At 39.4% G+C, this 19,580-nt stretch overlaps 1 protein-coding gene across 4 annotated transcripts in view; it reads left to right on the plus strand.

Moving 5' to 3' along the window:
- Positions 1–19,580, plus strand: part of IL1RAPL2 (interleukin 1 receptor accessory protein like 2) — a 1,100,174-nt gene that overhangs the window by 254,335 nt on the left and 826,259 nt on the right. The window contains exon 1 of one of the 4 annotated variants that reach the window (XM_082447593.1): positions 1,267–10,720. The exons of the other annotated variants lie outside the window; for them this stretch is intronic. Within the exon in view, the coding sequence (XP_082303719.1) occupies positions 10,702–10,720 (19 nt within the window). The 5' untranslated portion in view covers positions 1,267–10,701. Of the gene's footprint in view, positions 1–1,266; positions 10,721–19,580 lie in introns of those variants that run through there. 4 annotated transcript variants of the gene reach the window in all.

The raw sequence follows: 19,580 nt of genomic DNA on the forward strand, positions 1-19,580 counted from the left end.
TTGTTGTGTGTTTTGGGGTGTCTGTGGCCTTATTATGATTTTTGGTCAGCCTCTGTGCTAATGGATGGGGTTGTGTTCCTGTCTTGCTAGTTGTTTGGCATAGGGTGTCCAGCACTGTAGCTTGCTGGTCGTTGAGTGAAGCTGGGTCTTGGTGTTGAGATGGAGATCTCTGGGAGATTTTTGCCATTTCATATTATGTGGAGCTGGGAGGTCTCTTGTGGACCAGTGTCCTGAACTTGGCTTTCTCACCTCAGTTGCACAGCTCTGATGCCTGGCTGGAGCACTTGGAGCCTGTCCTCCACACAGCTCAGAATAAAAGGGAGGAAAAAAAAGAAAGAAAGAAGAAGATAAAATAAAATAAGGTAAAGTAAATTAAAATAAAGTTATTAAAATAAAAAATAAAAAATAATTAAGGAAAAACATTTTTTAAGTAATAGAAGCAAACAAACAAAAACGGAACCACAGAACCCTAGGAAAATGGTAAAAGCAAAGCTATACAGACAAAATCACACACAGAAACATACATATACATACTCACAAAAAGATAAAAAGGGAAAGAAATATATATATCATTGCTCCCAAAGTCCACCTACTCAATTTGGGATGATTCATTGTCTATTCAGGCATTCCACAGATGCAGGGTACATCAGGTTGACTGTGGAGATTTAGTCCACTGCTCCTGAGGCTGCTGGGAGAAATCTCCCTTTCTCTTCTTTGTTCGTACAGCTCCCGGGGTTCAGCTTTGGATTTGGACCCGCCTCTGCATGTATGTTGCCTGAGGGCATCTTTTCTTCGCTCAGACAGGAGTGGGTTAGAGGAGCAGCTGATTTGGGGGCTCTGGCTCACTCAGGCCGGGGGGAGGCAGGGGTATGGATGCGGGACGAGCCTGCAGCGGCAGAGGCCGGCGTGATGTTGCAGCAGCCTGAGGCGTGCCGTGTGTTCTCCTGGGGAAGCTGTCCCTGGATCACGGGACCCTGGCAGTGGCAGGCTGCACAGGCTTCCGGAGGGGAGATATGGATAGTGACCTGTGCTTGCTCACAGGTTTCTTGGTGGCTGCAGCAGCAGCCTTAGCGTCTCATGCCCGTCTCTGGGGTCCGCGCTGATAGCCGTGGCTCGCGCCCGTCTCTGGGGTCCGCGCTTATAGCCGCGGCTCGCGCCCGTCTCTGGGGTCCACGCTGATAGCCCCGGCTCACGCCCGTCTCTGGGGTCCGTGCGGATAGCCGCGGCTCGCGCCCATCTCTGGGGTCCACGCTGATAGCCGCGGCTCGCGCCCGTCTCTGGAGCTACTTTAAGCAGTGCTCTTGATCCCCTCTCGTAGCGCACCAGGAAGCAAAGAGGCAAGAAAAAGTCTCTTGCCTCTTCGGCAGCTCCAGACTTTTTCTCGGACTCCCTCCCGGCTAGCTGTGGTGCGCTAACCCCTTCAGGCTGGGTTCACGCCACCAACCCCAGTCCTCTCCCTGGGATCCAACCGAAGCCCGACCCTCAGCTCCCAGCCCCCGCCCGCCCCGGCGGGTGAGCAGACAAGCCTCTCGGGCTGGTGAGTCCTGGTCGGCACTGATCCACTGTGCGGGAATCTCTCTGCTTTGCCCTCCGCACCCCTGTGGCTGCACTCTCCTCCATGGCTCTGAAGCTTCCCCCCTCCGCCACCAGCCGTCTCTGCCCGCGAAGGGGCTTCCTAGTGTGTGGAAACCTTTCCTCCTTCACAGCTCCCTCCCACTGGTGCAGGTCCCGTCCCTATTCTTTTGTCTCTGTTTTTTCTTTTTTTCTTTTTTGCCCTACCCAAGTACGTGGGGGAGTTTCTTGCCTTTTGGGAGGTCTGAGGTCTTCTGCCAGTGTTCAGTAGGTGTTCTGTAGGAGTTGTTCCACATGTAGATGTATTTCTGATGTATTTGTGGGGAGGAAGGTGATCTCCACGTCTTACTTTTCCGTCATCTTGAAGCTTCTCCTCCTCTGCAGTGGTTTTAATATTCTGTTATCTAGCTTGTCCTTTGGCTCTTTGTCTACATTGTTATTGGCTTTCTAAAGTTTTTAGATGTTAGCAGGGCCTGTGGTTTTCTTTGGTTATCTCCTAACTATTTACAGTGATGAATCACCTGTAATAACAAATAATTGAAAAATGGCTTCTGTTGGGTTTTGGAGGATTATAATACATAATAATATTAAAGTCAGTTTGCATTCCCTGAACACCCACCACTGAACATTAGAGAAAAATGGCCCCAAAGCTGTGTGGGGGAGATAAGAGGAAATCGGTTATAAATATTTTACACACAAACAAATGATTCACTTGTAGTGACTGAGAGTTGTTATTCTCATTCATAGCCTCTGACATAAACACACATTTTAGAGAGACTTACTGATGAATAAAAATATAAAGAATGCAAAGCTTTGGCAGAATTTCATGTTCATTAGTAACAGTTTTGCTCTTGGGTCTACAGCATATGGGGTAATGCAACCTGGACTCTTCCTGCTCACCATGACTATATTCCTGGGCTTAGATGGCCTTGAAATCAAGCTGGAATTGGCCAAAGGTAGTTTTTGCTACCAACCTGACCCCCAACCAAGCTTCTTCTTTTGGTGTTTCTCCTTACTCCTTTTGAAACATGTATCTTCTGGTTCTTATCTTTTTAGAACATGAAAGATGAGACTATCTTCAGCCTGCTTCAGACAGGGCCCTAGTATTTGCTCCTGAAAATGGGAAATTGGGTAGAAAATCAATCTCTGTCAATGTTTATGTGTATTTTTTGAAGTGTATTGTTAGACTGGTCATTGATCACATTAGCCTAATCTAACTCCCTTGTTCTATAAATGTCCTTTTCTAAAAGCCTAAAAATCACTTTCTAATAAATCTGTTGTTTTCATTATTGAGCCATTGAGTTACAGTATGACTTTGGATTTTGACTGAATACTAACTCAAAAACTTGTGTAATAACCACTAAATCTGAGATTCAGAGAGGGAAAGTGATTTTTTTTAAGCTATTTAGGTGTTTCATGAAACAAATGTGTGTGAGGATTGTGATTCTTCTTGTAAACATATTTCCACGTTAAAAAAAAAGATTCCATAAATTGATCTTACAAGGAAAAGAAGAAGTCTGACCTTTGTATTTAAGTCTCTACAACTTGGCTCAACCCTATATGGCCAAGTTTATCTCTTCATTATAGGTCCCATATAGGTCATATTAGTTATTTTTTGGTTGTTTGATATGTTTTTGAGATGTCATTTCATTTACATTTGAAATTTTTGGCTATGTCTTTACTTTAAAAAAAAATCCCCAGTTCCTCAGCATTTGGTATGGGGCTATGCATACTATACACTCAAAAAATTAAATTAAAAAATCCAATATCTCCCACTTGGGTATAGTAGAAATTTATGCAACTAATACTGGCACTATTTATACCAAGACGTTATTAAAACTGATGTTTTCTTTTCTCCCTCATCTGTCCCAGTTGAAGCCTTACCTGATATGCTAAGAATGCATTAGAAAAAGTCCTTCTGTGGATGAAACCCGTAGCCAGTTTCAAAACAGAAGAACTTGCCTTAAGTTACACTGACTTCAATCTCATTTCCCACAGCCAGACATCACATTGTAGTAGCAGTCATGTTTGGCTTCCTTACATCAAATGTTTTTCAAGCATTGACATTACGGGGTCAGCTGAAAGAGGCTAATGGGATGATCCATTATGTTTGATGGTGTTTATTTATTTATTTATTTTAAAATTTTATTTATTTATTTATTTTTGGCTGTGTTGGGTTTTCGTTTCTGTGCAAGGGCTTTCTCTAGTTGCGGCGAGCGGGGGCCCCTCTTCATCACGGTGCACGGGCCTCTCACTATTGCGGCCTCTCTTGTTGCTGAGCACAGGCTTCAGACGCGCAGGCTCAGTAATTGTGGCTCACGGGCCTAGTTACTCTGCGGCACGTGGGATCTTCCCAGACCAGGGCTTGAACCCGTGTCCCCTGCATTGGCAGACAGATTCTCAACCACTGCGCCACCAGGGAAGCCCCGATGGTGTTTATTATACACATCAAGAAACAACCACAGTAGGCTATGTTTAAGAATGAATACTGTATCTTACTTACATAATGGTTAGTAATTTATTATTTTTATTATTATTATTATTATTATTATTATTATTATTATTATTATTATATAGGTGAAAGAAAAGAACATATGAGTTGTAGCTATTTCTGATTTTGGTCTGAGGAATGCATGGGATGTAATAACTCCATATAAGATTTAACATGGGCATTTTCTCTGCTTAGTTTGTTTGAGCTATAATCTGGCCTTTACCATGTAGGCTTGAAAAGGTATTTCCATTTACCTTTTATTTCTTCTATTAAATGTTCTCATGACTTTTATCTTGTGGTAATCTAGTATTTAGGAGATTTCTATAGGTGCCCAAGTATTGATGTGTTTTTTAATGATAATTTCAAGTGGTTGCTAACCTTCCACGAACCTTCTGATCCTTCTTCCTTCCGTTTCTTTTTGGGAATTAAAATCACGGTGCTAACGTTTTCTATTCTTCCTTTTAAACGTTAAGAATAAGATGATTTTTACCAAGTGGCTCAGATAAATGTTCACAGTACCTAGCGACTCCCTAGGATAATCAATTAGGTCAGCTTATTCCAAAGTAAGTGCCTTGAATCACTAGTTCTGAGGCATGTTGGTTAACAGGTATTATATGAAAGAAGAGGAAGTATCTGTGATTAAGTAAATTTGGGAAACATATTTTAATGTATGCTTTTTTTCAGTCTTTAATATGCTAATGTTCTTTGTGAATTTCCAGGAAAGAATATATTAGGCATTATTTGGAACTTCTTTCATATGGTACATCTCATACACCTAGTGACTAGTGTTCCGCAAAGCACATTTTAGGAAATGCTATGTTAAATCAAATTGTGTACTGTGTATGTGGAGGTATGAGTTCTGGTGCCTCCTCTGCCACAGAGTAGTTCTGTGATCTTGGAGAAGTTGCCTTCATGCTTCTTGTGTTTCCTGATTTGTAAAAAATTATGAAATTGAACGAGATTAGAGTTAGGGGTGGGGATTATTTATCAGAATCAACTCTGAGGCTTTCCCAACCTCCTAACCAAGGTCTAACATGCTCCTCTGACCTCTTTGAAGTTCAAAGGTAGTGCTACCTTGGGAGCGTGGAATGTTACTTATCTGTGCTGAGAGGGAGAGCAGAGGTTGAGAACCACAGGACTGGATCCTGTTTGAGCTCACTTCCACCTCACACATACCAGTTATATTACTGAAATTCAGGCGCCCCAAAATTGTGTATGGCTCTCTGAAAGGACAATGTTTTTTGCTGGTGTTATATTCCTTGATAACTGAGTTCATCAGAGATTTTCTGCTACTTAGAAGCAGTTATAAACATCCACAACTTGTCTATTTTAGAGATACTGTTGTCTTAGGTGGTGTTTCCTAGAAGCTAAGCCTGAGATTAGGATTCTTGTGCAAATTGTTTATTGAGAGAGTGAGCTCAAGAAAAATGTGTAAGGGAGTAAGGGAAGCAGGATAGGAAACAGAAGAAGCTAAGTAGGAGTGTGGCTTCAGAAGTATAGCCTGATCCCACTGAGGCCTTTGGAACATGAATTACATCGCAGAGTTTGTCCTGCCCAGAGGCAAAGGAGAATGGACTTTACCCCTGCACCTGTCAGTCACTGGCAGTGAGTTGCCTCTGGGATGAGAGGCGTAACCTCCCTGGCATATGCAGATGGTTCCTGAGAAGGGTGCAGCTGTAAGCTGTTAGCAGCCAGCCCTTTTAGAAGCTGGCCCCATAAGGGGGATCTGGTCAGAGCGCTAACAGCATCCGCTATAACTTAATTGTGGAGAATTAAAATTCCCTTTGGTTTCACCTCTGCCTGTAGACACTTAACAGATACGTTCCAAAGAAAAGGCAGTTGTTAAATATAATTCAAGTCAGGTATATATTGAGTGCCTACTATTAGTCAAACTGCATAATGCTAGGTAATTTGGAGAATATTAAGAAAAATTGATCATTATTCTTGCTCTTGAAAAGCTTACATTTTTGTTGTTGTGATGAATACAGTGTACATAATATTGTAAAATATCAAAAGTAAGGATGCGATTATGTGTTACATGAATGGTATCAGCTGGTTTCAGAGGATGCATTCTTAGGTGATCAGAGTAGAGTGACTTTGAGTAAGGATCCAAAGTGCCAAGGCACTCCTTTGTAGGGACAGTGGGTCATTATAGTGGGCAGGTGTAGGGACAAGCGTCATGGAGGAAAGTGGGATTTGAGCTAAGTCCGCAAGGACTAATGAAAAAGAATGTGGCAGTTATATGGGGGAAGAGATGTTTACAGAGTGAAAAACCTGTGTAAACTCTCTGGGGCATTATACACTATATGTGTTATGAGGGAGCATCGAAGAGCATGGCTTAGCTGGACCAGAGGATTTCTGTTGCAAGGTAGTGGAAAGAACACAGTAAGATAGGTGGCACTGGATTATGAAAGAAGTAGAGAACCAGGCAGAGTAATCTGAATTCATCTCTTAGGCAAAGGTGAGCTACTGAAAGTCCTTGAGCATGAGACTGGTCTAATTAAATGGCGTTTTAGGAAGGGTCATCTGGGCAACATGAAGAAAGTATCAGAGTATTATCAGAAAGTATCAGAGTATTAATCTATGCTCAATTTTTTAAATGGATAAATAGTCTTTAATATCTTAGGAACTAGTGTATTTAAATTCTTCATGTTAGTGACTTGTATTTGGAATGCAGTTAGCTAACTCAGATCTTCCACTTGATTAGGTTCAGGTTTTCAGAAACAGCTGTGTAGGTCATCAGGCAGCCCTGACTTTTCTTTTAAAAGGTGTCATTAAGTGATGAGGGAGAAAAGACTCATTCAAAGCTTTCAGTTTGCTTTTCAAACCAAAGCCCAGAGATAATTATTCATAATAATTCCTAAGTGTGAAATGTGACATTGTTTCATGAGTCACCATCTAGGTTTAACCACACATGCACAAAAAAAGCACAACATAATTCTACACAGGCTATTTGGGAAAGCATTCAGAGAAATAGTCTGCGTTTTTATGTTGACTTCCTGTGTATAAATATGGAATCCTAATAATCCAAGGACACTGCAGTAGGAGTACATTCAGTAAACAGCATGTGTCGAGCGCCCACTGTATGCAGAAAACCTGAAATGGGGACTGGTTACAAAAGAAAGAAAATATTTTTGCCTTTGAGGATGCTGCGGTGTAAAGTGGGCAATAGAATGTTTGAAAAATGTATGAGAACGTTTGTAAAGCAGTATCTAAAGGGGATAAATAAGATACAAACTGAGAGTCAGTGCCAAAGAGCTAGAAGTCACAAAATAGGGTTGAGTCATGGGGGAGTCACAGCATTATAATTTTCTGACCTGAGCCATTTTTCCCTCACATGGTGTGGGTTAACAAGAGAAGGGGACACTGTTTTCCTTCCTGGCCAGCACTTTCAGTTGCATCAGATTTGAAAATGTCCCTTCTATTAATGTGGTTCCTTAGTGGCAAACCATCACATCTTTCTAGAAGAGCCAAAACCTTTTGTGAATGAGGAACAGTAGCCCCCTTTATCCATGGGGAATATGTTCCAAGACCCCCAGTGGATGCCTAAAATCTTGGATAGTACAAAACCCCAAATATACTATGTTTTTTTCCTATACAAACCTACGATAAAGTTTAATTTAGAAATTAGGTACAGTAAGAGATTAACAACAGTAACTGATGGTAAAATTGAACAATTATAACACTATACTGTAATAAAAATTATGTGAATGTGGTCTCTCAGTCAACTTCTTTAACTCTGCCGGAAGCAAGAGGGTTGCTTCTTCATTGTCACACTCAGCCTCTCCAGTAATTTTTATATTTTTCAATCACAACCTATTCCTGAATCTGTGTAACCATCCCTTACTTGCAGCAAATGGCTTGGTGTCACTCATTTCAGGGGATTCCTTGCTGAAGTCTTCGTATAGGCTCCATGCACAACATGTTGCTGTCAATGGGAACATGTTTTCTGTTCACATCTTATACCCACAAATTTAATGTCCTTTCCATCTTAACTAAGCACTTATCATGTACGGTGGCCGTACCTTTTGCAGTTTGAAGTGTGACAGCAAAAGTAGCATGAATTTCTTTTTCCTTCTTCACAATTTCACAGATAGAAGATTCATTCTCAACATAGATCTTAGCAACCTCAACATATGATTTTTTTCTTTCCTAATTAAGTTGAGAATTTTCACCTTTTCATGAAAAGGAAACGCTTTATGGCTTCTCTTTGGCATATCCAAATTGCCAGCATCACTACTCTTGCACTTTGGGGCCATTACTAATAGCATAAGGGTTACTTGAGCACAAGTACTGCAATACTAGGACAGCCCATCTGATAACCTAGACAGCTACTAGGGGACTAATGGGCATGTTATGCTGGACAAAGGAATGATTCATGTCCAGGGTGGGATGGAGCTGGGTGGTGCGAGATTTCATCACGCTATTCAGAACAGTGCACAATTTAAAACTTATGAATTGTTTATTTATGGAACTTTCCATATAATATTTTTGGTCACAGGTTACCGTGGGTAATTGAAACCACAGAAAACAAAACCCCTGATAAGGGGGGACTACTGTATGTTATACAAGAGGTTTTTATAAGTGACTCTAGCATCACAGAATGAGACTCTGTTCCTCATGGCAGCATGTCTATTCACTCTGGGCTAAGGGACTGACCTCTGTCCTAGACTCTAAGCAAATCCCCATCTTCTGAACTCACAAATGGAGGTTCTTAGACTGAGGTCCATATGCGTGTCCAGAAAACAAGACAGGATGTGCGATGCCAGGGTGATGGATGGGGTGGCAGAGCTTGGGGCTACTGAGTCAGACTAATCTTAGCCGAAGCTGGCAACTACTTACTCAAATGGATTAGGGAGCAAGAATATGTAATCCAAGGGGAAGGGATGGGGTGAGGGAATGGTCATCTGGAACAGAGTGGGCTAGAAACCAAGGCTGATGTATGATGAGAAAATTGTGATTCAAAATGGGGGAAGTTAAAAGGTCAGTATAGTAGAGGTTAAGCCAAAGTTAGGGGCGATTGCCCAGATTTCTCTTAGCAAAGTGTCTCACATGTTTAAAGAGCCTGTATATTTGAGCACAGGGTTAACAGTACAAGTTTTAGAATCAGATAGCCTGAACACCATTCTCAACTATGCCAACCACCAGCTGTGGTACCCTGAGTAAATTTCTTAACTGTCATAAGGCTCAGTTTTGAAAATGAGGACAACTGTAGTATTTGACCACAGAGATTTGTGGTATGAGTTAAATGGAATAACATTTATTAAATATCTGACACAGTGCCTGGCACAGAGTCAACATTCAATATAAAGTAGCTGGAATTACTATTGTTGCTGCTTTCCTTCCTCCACCACAGGGTCATTAACACAATTTGGAGCAGCAAAACAACAGTATATGGTAGTCCACAAAGATTGAACCAAATGATTTGGGATGTCTTTTTCTTTTGGGAACATTCTCTAGACTAGAGATTGTAAAATATTTGAGACGGAAAATTTCAGTTACCTGCTATTCAAATATTTATTATCTCAGAGCCCAAACCATTCTAAGTGCTGAAACTCAGCTGTGTATTTGATATGTCAGCAAGACAACTTTCACATTCACAACAAGAAATCAGGACAAATTCTGCAGAAGCTCACATGGAAAATGGGTGACAGAAATGAGTCTCTAACCTAAAGGGAATGGCTTAATAAGAAATTATTTTCCACACGACCTTGAAAGGTCATGAATGATTAAAATGCCTTTATAGGGCTACATTTTTTGTTGTGAATTCTTGCGTGTTTAGAGAGTATGCACACTTAATTTTGGAATAATTTCTTATACTTCTTTAACTACTCTACTCCTGCTATGCTTAATACCAGTGTCTTATATAGAATGGTAGTGGGTGCTCATATACAGATTGGTTCAGCTCATAGAAATTGGTAGCTTTTTTTGGCCTTTGTAAAACTTATCTTCAAAAGCAAAATTAATGTGTGCATTTTGTAATTTATTAAGAATAAAAGATTTTAATAGCTTTGATTCACAGATAAAATTTATAGAGGAAATGCTTTCTGCAATACTATATAAAAACGTTATAATCTGTGGTTTAATTTTTTCTAATCAGAAAGTGAGATTTCAATATAAATCTGCTTTTAACTATTCCAGGGGCTTCAAAACAATTCTGTCAGGTTTTCACCTTTGCCCTTAAACTTTGCTTTCTCTATTTGAGTGAAATGGGCTGTCTTATACTGTTTATAAGACAGGCCGAGAAAATTCCCATAATGCTATATTACTTATTAGAACTTCTACGTGTGACAGTCCTCTGTTGTTCACTTTAGCACTCCTCAAAACTTAAAAAAAAAATACTGGTTATCTTACAGGCAACTGAGAAAAAACTTATTTGGCCTCTGGAGGCTAGAACTCCTATGCCTGGCCTGACTCCTAAATACTTGACAAGTCAGTTCTTTATTGAATGTTTGAAAAGGTCATGGGCCTCCCTAGTGGTAAGAGAAAGTCAGACAGGTTGGGGCATATAGGTTTAGGACTTAAGATATTAGACCTGCAGGTGGCAGGGTGTTGAGGAATGACATAATACTTTCTGTGTGTAAATTTCTTTGTCCTTTCTTGAGGCTCCAAGGGCTGGAGGGTGAAGAATTATAAAGATGTATCAGATCACAGCAGGTTAGTAATTCTCAAACATTTTTTTGGTTCACAGATGCAACAAATCATCTCCCGTAGTGTACATACTATCCCAAATCTGGCCCTCCACAAAGAAAACTCTCACCCCAGAATTAGTGGAAAGACTGGAACCACTTCTATGAGATTCCAGTATAGTGAGACCTGTTTCTTTATTAAATGTTGCTATTACATTTTCTGATGGAAAGTGGTGTTGTGTGGCCTTATTATAAATAGTTAAATTAGGGGCCAGTGTGGATTTTCTATGGAGGACCCTTGTAGTCTATCAACAGTCCTCAGGCCACAATTTTAGAGCTGAGAACAAGTGGCTATTGGATGGCTTGCAGAACACTATTGCCTGGGTAGTAGCTTTAAGTCCTCCCACTCTTCGGGTTAATCAGGGCTGCCATATGGAATGTCATTGCTTTCTTCACCCTGAATTTATGTTCTTGTCCCTATAGTACCTGCTGCTGGCAGCAATCATACAGCTACACATACAGGCATACCTTGTTTTATTGTGCTTTGCTTTATTGCACTTCACAGGTAATGCATTTTCTACAGATTGAAGGTTTGTGGCAACCCTGGGTCAAGCAAGCTTATTTGTGCCATTTTTCCAACAGCATTATTTTTAAATTAAGGTATATGCATTGTTTTCTTAGACATAATGGTATTTACAATTAACAGATTATAGTATAGGGTAAACATAACTTTATATGCCCTGGGAAACCAAACAATTTGTGTGACATGCTTTTTTGCAATATTCACTTTATTCGGTGGTCTAGAACTGAATACACAGTATTTCCAAGGTATGCCTGTAATCAAATATTCATTCTTTTAGCTAATTTTTAGAATCCTGTAGTTTTAGAGGAAAATCAGGGGCATTGTATTTAGAGTTCTCTCACCTTTATATTGCAGGAGGCAATATTCTAAAAGTTTTTTGTTCACCCAGTACACATAGTCTTTCATCACTCAGATCCTAAGGTTGAAGGATGAATTTGGACTTTAATAAAGTTATTAATAATGATAATAAAGGCATGTGTTGGTACCATGATGAAAATATAAATCAAAATGCTCCTAGATTTAATTGCTAAATAATGCAGTGCCCAAGATTTGGGATTCCTTTGTTCCTTGAGGGTAGAGACTATATTTACTTGGTATCCCTAATGTCTAGCAATGAGTTTTGTACATGGTAGATGCTCAGAAGAAATTTTTAAATGATTGTAATTCATATTAATTAAGCATTTGGGAAGTTACCTACAGCACAGGCTTTACAGAATTTTTGGCAGAGGGACTTGACCTCAACTGCAGAGCTCCTATTGGCATGAACTTCACCATTTTCCTAATTTAGACCAATTGCTAATTTTTTTTGGTGAGCCATAAACCAAGGCAAAGTTAAACACAAACAAGTAAACTTGTGAACAAATTTGTTTCAAAACAAAACCCAACTTCTGTATTTCATTAAAACTAGTAATTAAAAGAGAATAAAACTCAAATTCATTTGCCTAAAGCTTTTAGGAGCTCTTACCTCTTCCAAAGAATTCATAGATCAAGAGAAATGTAAACTTAAAAAAAATTTAAACCACGATGCACTCTACCTTCACTCATCTGTTTGGTTTAGGTTAAGTGTGAAGCATGTGTCTGGTCTAAAATAAAGGACTATTGCATTTTATAGAGAACAGTTTAAAAGAAAATGCACAAATCAGAATAATATGAATGAAGTGGTATTACATATAGAGATGAGCAAAAGCCAAGTGTTTCCCCAAAGGATCTGAAAATATTGTCAAGAGCCAATGACCTTTCATTTAGCCTTTGAATTGGAAGAGTCATTCTTTAGCTAGACAGCTGGCTAGAAATAAATAAAAATGGGATTGTAAGGAAGACCAGAGATTAATCTCTTTCCCACATTGCTGAGACTCTGAAACAGTAATATGGTACTAAATTTATACAGATAATGGCTTGATTGACCTATCCTATTCAGCTCTTCTCCCATTGAGGTTTTGTTCAAATGGCTTTTAAATTTATTTCTAATGAGGCTACTAGGGTGTGTGCTCTATTGCTAATATGTTTTTCCCTCCATATTGAATGCTGTGTCAGCCTTAAAGAGTTCACTGTTTCTAGCTGTTCTACTGAGATATCTATGGGTGCCTTTACTTGTGGGCATTTATTTACCTATGAATCTTCTGGATGTGTGAAGGCCAAGAGTAAAGGGAGAGGATAAAGTAAAGGCTTCTTGTTTGCTGAAAGAGACATGAAACAACCTGAAAGTGACACAAAGACACCTCTAATCAAGTGCTAAATTATGTGCTGAAGCAAGGTCAGAGTGGGCCAGCAAGGTATAGTGGAAAGAGCACAGGCTTTGGAATCACACAGACCTGGGTTCAAACTCCAGCCCTATCTGTTAATGTCTCTAAGCCTCAGTCTCCTCAGCTGTAAGAAGTGCTTATATAATGAAATTTTCCTGACAGTATTGATGTATAGGAAAGGGAAGGAAAGGATGTATTGATGCAAAGGAAAAACATGTTAAAGTGCCTAACGCAGTTCCTGAATCCCAATTAATGATGGGTGCTGTGATTATCACAGACTGGTATTAGGGAGTTGGCCATGGAGCTGTAATTTGGGGAAACAATAAGTTATTGGATCTGGATAGGACGGGGATTTATTCTAACTGGTGTAAGGTAACCGCCTTCTCTATAATGAACATAATGGGCCTCAGAAAATCACAGCCTATCACCTGCCTGCTCTGAACAACATATGTAATATAGTTTAATGACTGTAACTTCAGACATCAGCCTAAAACTACTTGGAGGCAATATTGCTTTGCGTTGCAGTTTCAGTGAAGTCGACAGGCAGAATAGAGTTCAATTTTACAGTCTGACCTCTTGGTCATTACTTAAAGCCACAGAGCCATTTTTAATCTTTGCATTTTCCTCTTTGCAAGTAGTTTGTAAGACAGACAGCATGTCATGTGCTAACTAAATTTCAGATTTTAAAAAGACATTTAGCTCTATAACTCCAGATGATAAAAACCCATTTAATGGAGAATGTTCTTTTGCTGTCTGCTTGATCAATAAATTAAATAGATTAATTAAGTCAAGCTGTCAAAACCAAGGACTGTCACTAACTATAGCCAATGGAGCTGACCCATTTATCAGAGATGGAGGCTGGAGACAGGCAGTCCTTGCCCTGTAATTCTGTAATGAATATAAAGAAATAGCTCATGGTGAAAAAACTCTTTCTACCCCCTGGCTGTATCTCAGGGTAAAGTAGATATGGTGGGGAAAATGCCACCATTGTTATTTTCACTTGCTCAGTTGATTTGTTTTTTTCTATTTTTTCCCTCTGTTTCTTTGTATCTACCTTTGTCCTTGCATGCCATATGATGTTCCTTCTGAATTTCAAACATAATTAATCAACAGCTATTCCCCTTGCTCATCTGAATTGGAACTCTGTGTGATATATGACACACCAAAGATGTATAAAACATCACCCTTGCCTCATGGAGCATCTAGAAAAACGATATATGACTGGAAAATAAAAACTATCTCAGGAGAGGCCAGGTTGGCCAAGTGGGAGGAAATTAGTTAAATTGGAATCCAGGATAAGAATGATGTGAGACTACTGCCACCTGCAGTCAAGGACTTAAGACCCCCAGATGGTCTTCCTAGATCTTGACTCTAGCTGTCTCATTTCCTCCTTTTCTTTCCCTCTCTTTGGACTTTGGCCTTGGTACATATCATCTCATACTGACAAACCTTGACCTAGACTTCTGCCTAGTATTTTCCACCTTTATTGCCAGGGCCTTACTCTTAACTGTATTACGTGGATTCTTCAAACACCTAGAAGGTTTAGAAAGAAATGCTAAAATCCCCTCCCTTGACAAAATGCTATTACAGGTCAGATCAGTGGTTTGTCTTGTTAGTATTTTAACTGACAAAGATTCCAAAAATGCTTCATGGAAAATCATTTTGGTTGTCCTTTATATCATTCAGTTTCATAAGGCTAAGAGTGACCCCTGAACAAGTCTAATTTTTCTTTAATAACTAAATTATTTGTCTGCTTATTAACAAATATTTATTGACTGTCCACTATGTGCCAGGCACCTGGGAGGACTGGGGACATAAATGCAAATAAAATGCAGTCAGTGCCCTCAAGGAGCTCTCTATATCGCAGAAGAGACAGACATACTAAAAAATAAGAGTGTGGTAGGTTCTGTCAAACATAGGTACAGGGAAAAGTGTAGCCAGAAAAGAGATGAAGTTTGAGTTGGGTCTAAAGGATAAATAAGAGTTTGTTAGACAAAGGGAGGGAAGGCGTTCCAGGCATAGAACAGCCTACATAAATGCTCTGCAGCATGAAACAGCAAGGTACAACTTGAATGTAGTTTGAGACTGAAATTTAGTGTAAGAAGAAGAAGTGAACAATGTTGCTGGAAAGGCTGACATAGACTTGAGCACGGTAGCCCTTTTATGTTATATTAATGATCTGTACTGTATCTCAAGGCACATCGGTGAACGGCAATTTGTGACCTGCTTGTATTGAACAACTTGTTGGTTATTGTTGTAAGCTAAATCATGTCTCCCCCCAAATTCATATGTTGAATTTCTAACCCTCAGTACCTAAGATTGTGACTGAATTGGAACAGGTCCTTTAAAGAAGTAATTAAGGTAAAATGAAACAATTAGGGTGAGGTCCTAATCCAATCTGTCATTATGAAAAGAGGAGATTGGGACACAGACAGCCAGAGAGGGAAGACCAAGTGAAGACACAGGAGGAAGACTGCCATCTAAAAGCCAAGGAGAGAGGCCCTTAGCAGAAACCAGTCTTGCCCAAACCTTGATCTGGAACTTCTATCCTCCAGAGATGTTAGAAAATAAATTTATGTTGTTCAAGCTACCTAGTCTGCGTTACTTTGTTATAGCAGTCTAGAAAGCTAATACAGTTACTAGGAATAAAGTTGTAAACTTTATTCATAATTTATTTTTTAAAATAAGCAAAAATACATTTGACTTCATTTTTATAATAATAACATGATTCCCATTTACTTTGCTTTATTAAGTGTAAGAGAAATCAGTGAAGCCATCTTAATATTTTGAGCAAGGTAGTGACAAGGTCAGATGTGTGTTAGGAAGATTATTCTTGAAGGACTGTGGAGGGAGGATTGGAGGACACTATGACTAGAAACAGGAAAACCAGTTAAGAAAATGTTGGGAGTCTTTATGGGGGCTAATAAATCCCATAGCACACCTTTTCCCTGCTTGCATTCTAAACCAATTGAGAAATAAAACACAAAACTGGGAGATGGAGATAGAAATAACACCTATAACACTATAAAGGCAAGGTGGCTGGAGAATGTCGTTGAGTGTGAGAATCAAATAGGCTTATTAATTCTCTGTGCCCCAGGCTGGAACTTGGAACAACCCAGTCAAGGGTAATTTTAATCTGTGAAACAGAGTACACTTGCTCAGATCACTGCCGCCCACTGGTCTAGGTAGAAAAGAAGGCAAAAGAGACCAAATCTTCTATTCCACCCAGTTGAGAAATGTGGATCATTTAACCACCCATGAGTTTCTGTAAAAACTTCTTTTGGGACATGATAGAAAGGGGGATAGTTGTTTAGATTTATTACAGTATCCTGAGGGGTAACAAATTGCATTGTTTATCAATATTTCTGCTACCCAAGGTAGGCCTTTTCAAATGAGATGATAAATTAGAAATTTGCAACTCCCAATATCTTTTTCATTTCTCTCCTCCTCAAAAGCTTCCAGTGACAGATTATAGAGATAAATCTTGGGATTAAATTAAGAACCAGGGTGAATGCAGTGATTCTTCTCAGACAACAGTGACCCTATGCTCTGTGAAACTGTGTCACTGTCTCAAACAGCTTGGCTGTGGTCAGAAGCTCATGGAATAGTTGCTAATTCCCAAAGTATCCATCTAAGCTGTGAAGAATAGTTTCCCTTTGCCACTTGGCCCAGCTAATAAGGAACTGATTTCTAGAACTAAGACTTAGCTTCTGTCACCACATTTATTATTAAAATGGTTAGTTTAATACTATTTTATGGGCATCTTTGGTCCCTCAGTTTAACTCCTCTGTCAAGAAAGAGTACAGTTCATATTTTGAGTTGAATAACATTGACCACTTCAATTCAAACTCTGAAATGTAAAATGATCATTTTTTTCAGCCATTTTCTCACTCTGGGTGGCAAGACTTGTCTTAACATGGAAGCCATCTTTCTGGAATAGTATATGACTTTCTTTAGTTTTTGGGCCCCTAAAGGCTCCCGTACTTGGGAGAAGCTTGATGTGGAGCTGTCATTAAGAACTCTTGTCAGAACGCAGAGGGGATGTAAACCAAACAACCAATTACCTTCCTTGAGTCCTGGATATTGCCCTGCTACCTGGCATTCACTTAGCCTCTAGGCTGTGTTATAAAGAGCCTTTGGATCCCCACAGTGTGCTTTCCTTTTCCTTTCAATTTTATAGATTGATCAATTAACTTCAGAGGCCAAACAGAGATAAAGAGAGTCGCTCAGGCTAAAGATAGTCCTCATTCAGAAACACTTATTAAGTCTCGCATTCTTTGCTCTTGAGTTCTTAAAACTTCAAGAGGATTCACTATGTTTCTGGAACATATCCTGAGATAGCAATGCAGGAAGAAAGTGGCAGAGAAACTGCTTTAAGTTGGGAAAAGATGCAAAGCCAGAACATTCAAAGTGGCATATTTGAGTACTTATTCAGAGTACCTCTGGAATCTTCACTCAGTTGGATTCAGAACCTGTATTGGCAGTAGCCTTCCTTCTACAGACCACACAATTAGTATATTAGTTGTAATGGTGTTTTCCATGTGACACACAGTGTCTGTTTAATAAATGTGCATTGAACTGATGAATGAATGAAAGAATGAGTATTCGAATGCTAGTTACTTAAAGTTACTTCTGATGTGACTCAGACAATGAATAAGACAGTGAAATCCATGGGAACATGTTTTGTAAGTTTGTGAGTCACAACTCATCAGTGGGTTTTAGAATCAATTTGGTAGGTTAAAATCAGCATTTTAAAGAAATAAAATGGAAGCAGATGGAAGATATTGGGGTACATTACACATAGTAAGGATAATTTTGTCTTTGCTAAATGTTGTTTTATATACGTGTATGTAAATATATACTGGACCGGGAGTAAAATGTCTTAATGTGAATCACAGTCAAAATAGTTTGAGGTCAGCAAACTGTGGCCCAGAAACCACATTTATCATACCACCTCTATCTTAGTTCGTTCAAGCTTCTATAACAGAATATTGTAAATCACGTTGCTCATAAACAACAGAAATTTAGTTGTCACAATTCTGGAGGCTGAGAAGTCCAAGATCAGGCACTGGCAGAATCAATGTCTGGTGAGAGTCCCCTTTCTGGTTCATAAATGACAATCTTTTTCTTTGGCTTCACATCTCTAAGGGGGAAGGGAGTTCTCTGGGACCTTTTTTTTTCTTTTTTCTTTTTTTTTAATAAGAGAATGCCCTTATAAATCCCAATCATGAAGGCTCCACCCTCATGACTTAACACCTCCCAAAGGTCCCACCTCCAAATACCATCACTTGGGGGAACTGATTTCAACATATGAATTTTGAGAGGAAACTGACCTTCAATCTGTAGCAGCCTCTGTTTGTAAATAGAGTTTTATTGGAACATAGCTATGTTCTTCATTTACATATTTCTAGGGCTTCTTTTGCATTATAATGGCAGAGCTAGATAGTTATGACCTTATGACCCACAAAAGCCTAAAATATTTACTCGTTGGTTGTTTGTGGTAGAAGTTTGCCGATCCCCTATAGTAAGTGATACAGGAGACCTTTCAGCCTAGAGAACCTGGTTTTGTGGTTTTAGAAGAAAATAAAAGCTAATATAATCAATTTATACATAGTTGGGAGTTTATCTTGTTTGTTTGGACTCAGAGCAAACATTACTAGGGTTTAAATGCCTGTAAGTGTATTTTAATTGAGCTAATGGAAGATAATTTTAAAATTTGGGGCAAAAATGAGTGTGTGTTTACTGAACATGGCCATGTTCTTGGATAGTGGGTTGAGGCTATCTGGTATAGTGTAGTAAAGGTTCCTCACCCTGTGTAAACTTTGCAACCACTACTCAAGAAGATTCTAGAAACCAGTAATATGACCAATCCAACTTACAGCCTTTATATATGCTTTCAAAACTGTATCACTATGCAAACAAAAACCCAAATAAAAATGCCATTTTGAGTTGGGGAACTAAAAACTGTACCACAGGGAGATAGACATGAGGAATGTGTATGTGTAAGGAGGAAAGCAGAGCAAGTAGCATCTAATTGCCTCTTCTATTTCCCCAAATTTTGGCTGTTTAAGTTATTCACAAGCAATAATGATTGCTTCTTATACTCCTTTGTGTTTGTTTAAAACTTGTGTCATATATACAAGAACTATGCTGGATGCTGGCGAGTATAACAATCAGCATGGCTGGAGCATGGGTATGTGGATTGTGAGACAATGAGACTAGAGAGGTTGATGATGTCCACGTGTTATATGAGAGGGACCCTGTTAACCAAGCTAAGAAGGATTTGGCCTCTGCTCTGTAAGAAAGAGATTGCTCTGGGTGGCTTTTAACCAGGGGAGGTAGATAATCAGATTGGCATTTTAGGTGCACTCTTCATAGTCTGACTCGTGGATTGGAGGGGGTAGAGACTGGAGGAAGGAAGACCAGTTAGGAGGTTATTTTACCAATCTAGCTAAAAAGTAATAAAGGCCCACAGTGACTGCAATGCATATGTGGACCAATTCATGGGCATAGATTTGAAATATATTTAGGAGGGAGAATTATAACATTTGTAGAGAGAAATG

This window comes from Balaenoptera physalus, assembly GCF_965194825.1.
Source record: "Balaenoptera physalus genome assembly, chromosome: X".
NCBI classification, from domain to species: domain Eukaryota; kingdom Metazoa; phylum Chordata; class Mammalia; order Artiodactyla; family Balaenopteridae; genus Balaenoptera; species Balaenoptera physalus.